Raw genomic sequence first — 12,465 nt, 5'->3', positions numbered from 1 at the left:
GGTTGCCATGTACTGCAGATACAGTATTTACAGGGATATTTTTAAAGGCACAGATAGCTGGAAACATTTATCTGTGTTTAATGCCCCAGCCTGTAACGAACAACTGCTGCATCCTCAAATATTGGTGTCAGATCTAGTATCCTGTATCTTTTAATAAAGGCAACAACCGTTTAGGAGGTCTCTTTTGAAATATTTGTATTGCATGTACATAAAACATTGGTAGTGCTCATTCACTTTCTTGATGCGAACATTAATACCACGCTCATGTTTGTGAGTTAATCACGTAGCTATAGAGCCAGGAGACATATAGAGAGGAAAGGGGGTGAAAAATATGGCCCGGCTCTCTCTGAAGGTAATCCGCACACAGCATCTCTAATGTGTTTCCATTACAAAAAAAGGCCATAAGATTCCACCGCGTCCGAACAAAAACCACAGAGCATCTCTGACACCGCGTCAGTGACTGCTGTCCAACTAGGCAGCGCCTCTCAAACATGAATCGAGGTTTTGTGACTGTATTGCCTTCTTGCATAAAGTGAAACATATTTTAGTGTACTGATGAGAATGAGAATGTCAAAAACGTCACAAACTCATTTTAAAGCTAAACATTTAACTAAAACATGTTTCTGAAAACACTTTCTGCAAGAAATAAGCAATACAGTCACAGAATCTTGACTCATATTTCACAATTGTTTCACAGTTTGATCGATTTTCACGTAGTTGACACTGCGGCGTGGTGGAAACTAGCAGATGCCATTAGGAGTGCAGTTAGGGGAGCTAGCAATTGAAACTATTGCCTCCTCTGTCAAAGATCACCTGATGACACCACCAAAAAAAAGTGAAGCACCATCTGCAGGTTTCCTCTCCTCTACGAGCAGTCGTCTCCAATATCTGCAGACGTAGAAATGGGGTTCTTGTTGTTACAGTTGCAATGTTGTACACGTTTCTCTGGAGGATCCGATTCTCCTACAGGTGTCGATTAAACCCCTTTGTATAATCATAATTTCTTTAGAGGAACTCTTTTTTTTAAATTTAGCCTTTATTTAACCAGGTTAGATCACTGATCTCTTTTCCAAGGAGGACCTGTTCAAGACAGCAGCAATACAGTGAGAGTATAAAAATCAGAAAACAAATAATTAGCCAAATAAAAATCTACTTATTTAAAACATGTGCATGCAGAAAGCCGGGACTCCAGAGTTTTCTACAGATCTTTAAAACCAGTCAAGGGTACAAGGTTTTGAAGATGTAGTTCAGTTGAACGATTGCTCCAATATCTGTTGTTGTTATAGTTGCAACGTTGTACACACATTTCTCTGGATATGGGTCTAGTTCTCCTACAGGTGTTGATTAAACCCCTTTGTATAATTATTTATCCCGAGAAACTTGCAGGTTAGAGACTGAATCAGTGTGCAGGAAAATTATGTGGACTAGATTTTCAAAAGCACAACTATACACTACAGTGACACCTGGAGTCATTTTTTGAAGGAGATTTTACTTCTGCATTAAAAAAAAAGACAAACTAGATGTGACGTAACCTTAGGGAAACAATGAATAGGGATCACAATACCTGTTTTGTTGCAGAAGAGGTACATCCATGACACAACCTTTCAATTATGAGCCTGCTTTAGGGGTCTGCAGAGATCAGGAGCAGCCAGGTAAAGTTCAAATTAAACAGACATCATCGTACCACCAGGAGGGGCTCACTGCTTTTGTCTGCCAACTGGTTTTCCCTTTCCAGTGCAAATTGAATGTCTTTTGGGAAGAGCAGGACATATACAAACAACTGAATTACAGGAATCACATTAGGTTCGGCTGCTGGGGTAATGGAAATTAGAAGAGAGAGAAAAATAGACACAGTACCTTGGCTCCCAAAAATACTGAATCATGTAGTGAGCATCATATGTTTATTTTCTGATAAATTGAGCTGTGGTCGAAAATGTAGTGTGTTCTGTGTCTTACGTGCAACAGTTCAATGGTAATCTTCATGTGGCTCTTGTTGCCATGCAATGAAAGATGCAAGATGGGAGCTTTTTCTCAACATGCTCATGGGCAATAATATGTACAAGATCTGAAATGTTCTAATTGCCAGTCAGAGTTTTGATCTTTCTTTCACTTTAAAGTTGCAACATTTTCATATCAACAATGGATCAAATGACCAGTAGTGGAAAGTAACTAACACAACTAACGATAAGGTAGTTTGTTTAAAGTTCAAACATTTTAGGTGATTGCAAATAGATCGACTTAGATGTCAAATGTCCACATCAGTCACCATAGCGGAAAAACACAAGTCATGTAGTTTTTGAAAGACAGGAAGCTGAACTCATGAGGATACCATTAAACCAGTGTGCAGATCAATATGCTCCTCTTTAAAAGAGGAAACATTCAGCTTGTATTAACATGCAGTGATATTACCGTGAAAAAAATCATGTGACTCTGTCTTAATGATTACAGATTGCAGATACAATCATGTAGTTGGTGATCTTTAGAGGTGCTGGTAGGCTGCATTTTGTTATAAGAGTCAGGTGGCTGTTTTTTTGTTTCGTCTTATCAGCCCACCTTATTTACTTTGAAGATTTTATAGCAGTATAAATTTTGTAGTCTAACTCCGCAGAAATGCAAATAAATGTCGCGATGTCAGATTTTTGCTGGGTATATTATTTGCGCTCCAGTTTTGTTTTTATCTATGAAATAGCATAGACAACGAGACAGGAGGTGGATTGGCACCTCCTTAAAGGGGTATCAAGTCATTTTTAATCCCTCTCAACCTTTAGTGGCCATAAACACCACTGACAAAATATAGAGGTGGTTTGTCAAAAAGTGTCTTGATGTCCGACACTTTTTAAGCCCCCATAGGTTTTTCCTTTGATGCCATTCGGTCACTTGTACAGTAGTTCATGGAGAGTAGTTCAAATATGCTCTAATATAATGCCCTCTGAATCAGTTAGTTTTAAAAAACAATTCAATCATTCTGCTTCATATTGTCATTTTGTCCTAAAGGACCGTAAAAACCATACTTGAGAGCAGCGTAATCCGCAGAGTCTAGACAACTCAAGGGCAGCGTCAACTGTCAATGTCACTATCACTGTCCCCGCTCTGCTGTCACATGTGTCCTTGGATAAAGCTCTCGGTCATTGTTTCCATTTGTCTGTCTCCTACTCATCACCTGACTCCTTGCCGGGTGTGGTCACTGCAGTTGTCGTGTTGTTGCTCCGGAGCGCCTGCTCCAGCAGGGCTCGCTGGGCGGTGGCTGGCAGATAGAGAAAGGTATAGAGCAGCGCCAGCATCAGCAGCGCCAGGAGCAGAGGGAGGCCCCAGTCCGATGTCATTATAGGCTCATCACAGCGAGCCTGCAGAAATGACTTGTTCTCCATAGTGTGCAGACTGATCACACTATTAGTGTTGCCAAGGAGAAATGTCTCAGAAAAGTAAGAAAACACAAAAATAAAGGCAGGGGCCTGAAGAGCTTGTCCACAGTTTGTAATGTCACACTTTTAACGATCAACTTAGTGTGGGTTTTTCTCATTAAACTGGGGGAAAACTCTGTAACCAGACATCACAAATACTCACACCTTTGGAGGCAACAGGCCACACCAGTTTGAGAAAAGACCTGAGCTGGAGTTGAATGCAAGTTTATGGGACTCCAGCACCAAGCTTTTAAACTCCTCAAAAGATCCAAAGAGCATGAAGGATAAATCCAAGATGGGGAAAATCACCTTGGACAACATGGAGTCAACTACATGCTGAATCCAAAGAAATATTACATCCATCAAAACAAAAGAACATCCAGTTTTGGACCAAGGAAAAATAATAGATCCTTTTTGTTGCAAGAGATCATCAAGAATGTCTTTATTGTGTGTCAGCTAAGCCTCTCTCCTCCTGGTCTTCTCTGTTGTCTGACTGAAACGTCTGTGATTTAGTGCCAGGTGCATCCCTCTCTGCTTTCTTGTCATAGTGCATGCCCAGGTAAACACGCCAATCTGCCACTCAGCTCTCTGATGTGATTTGCTCTGAAATGTTACATAACAATAAACAGAAACCCAACAATAGGGACACGACCCAACGTTTGAATGATATTCTGTGGTAACATCTGTCTCCTTTACACACACACACATACACACACACACACACAGAGGGAAAGCAGATTTGGTTATGAAATTCCAATTATATTAGAATTCTTGATCTTCTTAGCTGAAAACACATTCGTACCTGGCTGTGTTTAGGGATTAATCAGTCCGCACCTTATTTGAACCAGCGTGTTTCAGGCACAGTTTGTTCCAAACAATCATCACTTCGCAAATCATTTGTTAGCTATGAGCCAGGAGGTCATAGCGTGATTGAATTTGCGTAGAGAAGTGGTAAGTGTTCTGGAACAATTTTTTATTGTAGTTTTTGAATCAATAAAAAATGACCATTTATAACTCAAAATAGCCAGTGGGTTATCATTTTTGTGTTGTTTGTAGCTGCGTAGTACAACTTCACAGATGTAGAAATGAAAAACGATGTGAGCGCTGGGGTCATTTTGTCATTTCTACAACTGTCAATGAAGTTGTCCTATGCATTATTCGACATTTTACGTAATACTATCTGAGTTATTCATATCTTTTGGTACTTTTGAAAAAAATGGCTCAGGGGTTACAACCTGATGAAAGTAAGATGGATGAAAACATTTGGCCGCGCTGGAGAAGAAAACTTTAGGATTCTCAGGGGGTTAAAGTGATGAACAAAGACACTGAATTTAAACATGAGATGTTAAGAGACAATAAAAACAAAAAAGAGAGAACAAGCTAACTTATACATACAGATTAAAATATCAAATAAGTTGTGTATCGAATTAAAAGGAAAGTTGCAGTAAACTATAAAGTTTTAAGCCCTTTTCTAACAGTTTTAGCAGACCTCAGATATTCAGCAACTTTGTTCCACGGGTGAGGAGAACAGAAACTAGAAACTGATTCTGGGAACACTGAATAAACCGTGACCTGAGGGGTCTGGATGCTTCGGAGCATGCAAGTAAATCAGAGATGTACGTAGGCCTGAGACACAGTGAGTGTTTTAGAGAAAAGTGATAGGATTTTAAAGTAATTCTGGCGTAAAATCACCCCATGGCCTTTTTCAACACTTGCACACATCAAATAAGCCATCGAGACAGGTTTTCTTTGTGTATGAACTATTAACGGAGAAATCCGGTCGCTAACAACCGGATGTGGCTAACAGCCTACTCCGTCATAGCGCCTTGGCCTTGGAACGACCTGTCCGCGGAGATAAAGTTTGCTGAATCAGTATCTTCTGTAAATCACCTCTTAAAACTCATTTTTATAGACTTGCCACCCTGTGATGACTTCTTTTTATCCTTTTATCTCATTGTTCTTCTTTCATTGCAAGCACCTTAAATCAATTACTATGTTTTTAAGGTGGTGGTGGTGATTTTGGGATTGTCTTCATTCAGCTGTTGTGCTGTAATTTATGGTTTATGGTTAATACTATTTGATGGTCCAGAAACTAGTCATCATCATTTACTGGTCAAAAATAAGCCTCCAGGCTGCTGCATATATATATATATATAATATAAGGTCTAGGCACTGTGGCACAAAAAACATGAACAAAACAGAAAACACAACAGCAGTTCATTATCTCTAACACCACATGATACTCACAATGCTGGACGGAGCGTGTCACCAGAACCGATGACCCCTCCAGATAAGAGTGTGGAGGTGAGGTTGAGGTGAGGATTATGAGAGCAGAAACAGATGAAACAAACACAATAAGCATAATCCCCTGTGTCAAGATGATGGACGCTGGTTCAATGCATAATGGTGGGCATTAGAATAGATTTAAGTAAGCTGTTTAGGAGATGAGATGAAATTATAATAATCTGCTTTTGTAGTATATGATACCAAGATTAAACAAACATTTAAGGTTATCACGGGTGAACAAGTATACATTGGTTCATTTTAAGGAGTAAAAAGTTAAGGAACTACAAAACTAGAGGAAACTCACACAAACTCCCGATGAGAAAGGCTCCAATCGGACCATCTGGCTGTCATTACCAAGAAGCAGGTTTACTGGATCACTGAACACATTTCTAGAATAAAACGCAGGGCCTCTTCAACTCTGTAACACTGGCTGATGTAACACAAAACAAACACAAAAGTTATCAATGAACTACTGACTATTTCTATATGTCGATTTTATTTTAAGGCTCACAAAGTGCTGCTTTTATCTTAATTAATGTACGTGTTTCTCAACCCTTCTTGTGTATTTGCTTTTTAGTAAATCTGGCACATTTACAGAAATGTTTATTAAAGTGTACTGACCCTGTCAAATAAAATAAAGATAACGATAAACTCAGAAATCCTGCAACTTGAAATAAACCCCTACTAGGACTCATAACCCTGGTGTTACACATTTCAACACAGTAGATGGCGCTGCACACGTGAGTTTGTTATCCGCCCAGGAAGAAGAAGAAGAAGAAGAAGAAGAAGAAGAAGCGGAAGCAGAAGCGGCTGCGGCTGCGCAGTAGCCTACGGAACAACATGTAGTGTAGTTTTGTTTACGTCTACATTCATGGTTGCTATCTGTTTCCCTACGGATGTACTCTTTCTTTCGGTATGTCGAAAAACACATTAGTCTTGGCTGGTTATTCGAGAGATGTTATCGCAAACGTCGCTTTACTATGATGCTATCAAATAGCTAGTTATCCGTCGTATAGTGTTGGCGTACAGTAGCTAGCAAACCAACGGTGCTAGCATGATAAGCAGTGTTTAATTTACTGCGAGTACCAAAAAGTTGTTTCCGGGCTTTTTACAGTACTGAGGTGGTGTCACTTAAAATGGCACACGTCGCTTATTTATTAGACAGAAAGGGAGACCACCTCAGGAACAAGAGAGGCTACTGTCCTGTCCTCTAGTCATACTCTGAACATGTTAATGTGTGACAGCACTGTGGTCTAAATATGCACTTCATTAATGTTGCTTTACAACTTTGTTTTTCAGTGTTTTGTTAGCTGTCACTTTATTTCATGGGTCAGTGTTGTTTTGGTGGACAGAGGCGAGTCTAGAGTATGTTGGGGCTGTGGGCAAAAATTCACAGGGGGCCCCTCGAACCAGCGTTCATAACCCATTATGTTATGAATAATGTGACATCAACAAAAAATGAGAAATGTAAACACTCACACATTTGTAAAGATAGATATTCTCTAAATATAAATATAAACGTACAAAACTTTTAACTCAAACATATTAATATGAAGAACAATACAAACTTGGCTGGGGTCAGGTGGGCCCCCCTTAGAGAGGTCCGGTCTCCTACTGTAGTGCAAACTTTGCACATTGTCATTGCTGTTGTTTAAAGTTTGTCAGCCCTCGGGGGGGCCCCCCACTGCCCTTGGAGCCCCAAGCGGTTGCCAGCAGACAAGGCAGTGGAAACTGACCACATTTACTCAAGTATATACTTAAGTACACACAGGTTACTTCTACTTTATTGGAGTGCTTCCATTTTATGTTTTCATACTCCTACTCTACATGTCGGAGGCGAATATTGTAGGTTTTTACTACATTTAACATAAGTTTAAACCTTGTTACGCTAAATATCGTAATATAACATGATTAGTTTAGAAAACATGACACATTGTTACTGAATAATATGTATCCAACAGTATAGTAAGTGTCAGTAATGCAGTAATTTCTTAGTATAAAAAGAGGATATTTTCCATAATATATACTTTTACTTGTTATTTCAAGTTCATTCTGAAAGAAAGAAAGCAGTTTCTTTTTTTCATGTTAAAAATCGGCCTGAAATACACACATGCAAGAACAGGTGAGTGAAAGGGCTGCTCCATGACAAGCGCCAAGAGCAGTTTTGGTGTTCGGTCTACCCTCTTTTCTTGGTCCCTATGGGGACTTGAACCAGTGACCCACTGGTTCTCAAGCCAAGTTCCTATGTACTGAGCTACTGCCGTTGACAATGCTTTCACTTTATTGCACCGGGAAACACAGGGAAATATTAAGACAACTACCTTATCTCTGCAGGGCTGGATGAGTTGTGTTAGTTAAACGCTGCACATGATGATCACGGAGTCTGCCAGCCTGGAAAACCTGCGTGTACTGCACCAGAGCGATGACTACATCGTGGTGGACAAGCACTGGGACATCCGCATCGACAGCAAGATGTGGTACGAGAAACACACTGTGCAGGCGCAGCTCCGGCACCGCTTCCCTGAGCTGGCAGACCCGAGCACATACTATGGATTCAGGTGAGAATCCCACTTAACTACATCCGGTCTCGTACATCACGCTCATAAAGAGTAATAGTCTCACCGTGTTTTTCTCCCCTCAACAGGTTCTGTCATCAGTTGGATTTCTCCACAAGCGGGGCTCTTTGTGTCGCCCTCAATAAGGCTGCCGCCGGCCGGGCTTACCGCTGCTTCAAGGACCGCACTGTCACCAAAGCCTACCTTGCCCTGGTAAGGACTACAAACGCAGTTGACACACAACAGTTATTACCATATATCTGTCTGTATGTGACACTGCATAATGAATATTTTTCTACTTTGTATGAGACTAAAAAGTAAGGGAAAGAGATCAAAATGCTTTGCTTCTCAGGTACGTGGCTGGGTGGAAAAAGAGACGCAAACTTTGGAATTTTCCATTGGCAAGAACTCCTCTGAAGGAAAAACACACATGATGTGTATTGAGGGAACAGAAGGTGTGTGTGTGTGTGTGTGTGTGTGTGTGTGTGTGTGTGTGTGTGTGTGTGTGTGTGTGTGTGTGTGTGTGTGTGTGTGTGTGTGTGTGTGTGTGTGTGTGTGTGTGTGTGTGTGTGTGTGTGTGTGTGTGTGTGTGTGTGTGTGTGTGTGTGTGTGTGTGTGTGTGTGTGTGTGTGTGTGTGTGTGTGTGTGTGTACGCCTCACCTTACCTTACCGGCATTTTTACACTTTTCTTTTGTAATCTTAAAATGCTCCTAATAAGCGTATGGCACGCTAAATATGTAAAATCAACCCACTAGGTGTTAAAACTCATCAACATTCAATTCTCATATATTTCTGAAAGAAGTCTGACCGATGACAGATGCCAGGCAGGAAGCTCGGCAAATCATTTTATTCAGACCGAATAAAAATGATTTGCCAAGCTTCCTGCCTGTCATCTGTCACGCTGTTTCACTTGCGCTGATCATGCTGCGTTCAAGTGCCATGGAAAATCCGAAGTTTTGGACCTCAAACTAGGAATCCCTGTCAAAGTGGAACATCTGTCAAAGTGGAATGTCCTACTTGCGAATTCGAGGTAGGTTAATCTCCCCCGAATTTGCTAGTAGGAGGTTGCACTTTGACAGGGATTCCAGTGCACTTAGTGCCTAGTTTGAGGTCCAAACATTCTGACTTCCCGTGGCACCTGAACGCAGCATTTCTCTCTCAACGCTCCTGTCAGGGGAGGAGGGAGCGTCAGAGGTCAGGCATGGGGGAAGAGGGTCGGACTTTGGAGGGAAGCACTGAGTGCCCTAATTATAAAAATGCCAGAACAGTAAGAATTGCTTTTAATTATAAAATTCTAACTAGAAACCCCAGCCTTGGCATACTGGTACTTTATTTTCGTGCTACCCCCCCATCATTGTCTCATCAGGTTGTGAAAACCCCAAACCTTGCCAAACTGACCTGACGGTGTTGGAGTACGGACTGTATGATGGAGACCATGTCACGAAGGTGCTACTGCAGCCACTCACTGGTAACAACTCTCATTTTCTTAATACCATATACAAGGGATGTAAGGGAAATGAAACAAATCGAGTTGACATTTCTGGAACAGTCATCAAGTTTTTGTTCAGCTGGTAGATTAAAAATGAAGACAACAACAAGTCAGACAATCCAATATATTTAAAATTAATCTTTATATAGTTTCTTTTCATCTTGTGTGGCCACTTGATGATGGTCGTTGGTTTTAGATACAGCTAACCTCAGGTAAAACGGCTTCGTCCACCAAAATAAAAGTAAATTGACATGGATGTGAAATATGAATAATCCATCACTGATTAGTTTAGCATACTGTTATCTTACTCCTGTGAATGATGGGTAAATATTTGCACCAATGTAGCATATTTCCTTCTATACTACTACGATACATAGCTGTGAGAAAGGATTGTAGAGATGGATTATCTTAGCCTTGAGATACCTACTATTATAAAAGTATTTTTCCCTCACTGGCTCCTCACCACCACTTTTCTGCCCAGGCCGAACGCACCAATTAAGGGTCCACTGTAGAGCAATCGGCCACCCCATTGTTGGAGACTTCACCTACAGCTCGGGAGTGGACAACGCCCCTTACCGCATGATGCTGCACGCCCACCTTCTCCACATTCCCTTAGAACCTCAGCCCCTGCTCGTCTCCGCTGGAGACCCCTTTCTCCCCGCAGCGGATCTCAAGTGGCTCCCGCAGCGCTCGTTACGGACACTGACGGCCACTGTGGAGGCGCTGCTGGAGCACAGGGTGGAGCAGGACAGGAAGATCAAAGAGGAGAAGAGAGAGAGGGCGAGAAAGGAGGAGGAGAAGAGGAAAGGACGCAGGGAACAGAGGAGCGAGGAGAGTGAGGAGCAGAGGAGACAGTGTCAGGATTGGCTGAGTGAATGGGCTGGAGACTGATGAATAAATACTGGTTTTATTTTATTTTATCCGTTTACTTATGAAGGCCACATTGAGCATGCACACTCTCACTGACCACCTGCTTTGCATTTCAATGGCATACGTGGAAGTTAAAAACAATATGCCAGATAAAATATATGTGGGAATGTAGGCTACTGCTTTCTAATTCAAACAACTGGGAGCAGCCCACTATAACCAGGATGTACAGTGAGCCAGTTCCACGGCAGTAGCTGATGAACAAGTGCCTTGCTCAAGTTCTTGTTGATAAGTGGGGGTTGGGTCGATGCCGTACATTTTTCTAATGGTGAAAGAATTTTAAATTGATGATTTCTTGTCACATGTCTGTGCTATATGTGCTCGGATGACTTTAGTCTGATAGGCGAGCCTGAGCAGCAGCCATTTGTTTTTCATCATGTCCAAATGCTGGTAAGTTCATGTCACATACGCTGGCTGTAAAACATGTGGAATCACATGTAAAGGCATTATAGCCTACAACACTGTATGTTTCTTTGCATTTTGGTGTTTAACAGGTTTGAATCAAACTGTTTTAACCTGAAACATAACCTTTGTGTCAATGTAACAGCAAACGTCTACAAATAAATCTTGTTCATTACTAATATAAAAAATGAAATAAATGGTTTCCACAAGAATCAAGCCCCCTCTCTAAATACATTTTTTTTTTTTAAAGTAATTTGCAGTACAAATTCAGCATGGGCCTAAATATGATTTGTTGAGCTCTCCTGCTACCTGTTGCTATTCCAGTGGCACACCTGTGCCATTTCAATCCTGTATTACAGGATGATGTCTGCATGTCCTGTTGCAACATTTGAGGCAAATGCTGTGATGAAGTTAAACCTTTTTTTCCAGTGAATCATGTCTGAGTCATTGACAGAACGCAGCTTATGTTTTTTAGCTCCCTGCAAATGCATTAAAATATCTTTTAGATAACCATAATTACATCGTTTCATTGGCGTGAAGAACACACCTGAAGAGAATAGAGCAAAGCAAGTGTGGAGTGAAAATGGAGTTGCTATTCCATGTACCTATGTAGTGACTACATAGTACCATACGGAAATAAAAGTGACAGCATGGACTACTACTGCTACTTTTTTCCAGGGACTTGATCTCCATTTTGTAAAGTGCTATTCAACATTCAATGTTTTTTATTAATCATGTGCACAACAATTACAGGGAAGTAGTAATTGGAAATGAAAATCTTCTCAGGCTTCTCCAACAATTATAATAAAATATGTATAAGAGAGAAAAGGAAGATCACACAAGTGGGCAAAATGAGAATATGAATACAGTATGTGACATGACAAAATAAGTAATGTAAATGAAAGGGAAGTCTTTTTGACTTAACTAGAAAAAAAACTAGAATGCATTGAAGGGAAGAAAGGTCTAACGCACTATTCAGTGCAATACATGTATGAAAGGACAATGGGTGAAAGGGATATTCACATGCTGTTCAGTAGCTTAAGCAGCATCCTCAATATTAACACAATATAATACAAACCATGCAATATGTCATCCAACTTCTATTAGTTGTTTTTCCTGAATTTCTGCTTCGGTTGATCCTGCAAATGTTCCTAAAAAGTAAAAGGACAAGGAATAAAATACTCAAATATTTTGATAGGTAGATAACTAGGGAAGCCCTACACGGTCATACATAACATACATTTTCTTTTCTCTTGTTTTCTCGCGACGAGGTAATTATGATCCGTTTTCTTGCTATAACGAGACCATTTTCCTCCCTTTTCCCAAATGAATGAGATCATTCATTTGATAGTATATGAATGAAACTTGATAGGCCTGAGATTTCCATCACACCTGACAGGTCATG

General features: G+C 40.7%; 1 protein-coding gene across 1 annotated transcript; it reads left to right on the top strand.

The window, feature by feature from the left end:
- Positions 1-6,480: 6,480 nt before the first annotated feature.
- Positions 6,481-11,211, top strand: rpusd1 (RNA pseudouridine synthase domain containing 1). Its single transcript, XM_083931997.1, has 6 exons — positions 6,481-6,600; positions 8,022-8,245; positions 8,332-8,455; positions 8,595-8,697; positions 9,609-9,710; positions 10,213-11,211. Exons 2-6 carry the CDS (start codon positions 8,055-8,057, stop codon positions 10,620-10,622), a joined length of 930 nt encoding a protein of 309 aa, XP_083788123.1. The 5' UTR covers positions 6,481-6,600; positions 8,022-8,054; the 3' UTR covers positions 10,623-11,211.
- Positions 11,212-12,465: the final 1,254 nt, after the last annotated feature.

Source organism: Echiichthys vipera (genome assembly GCF_963691815.1).
Source record: "Echiichthys vipera genome assembly, chromosome: 17".
NCBI classification, from domain to species: Eukaryota; Metazoa; Chordata; class Actinopteri; order Perciformes; family Trachinidae; genus Echiichthys; species Echiichthys vipera.
This window is presented reverse-complemented; position numbering and strand designations above follow the sequence as displayed.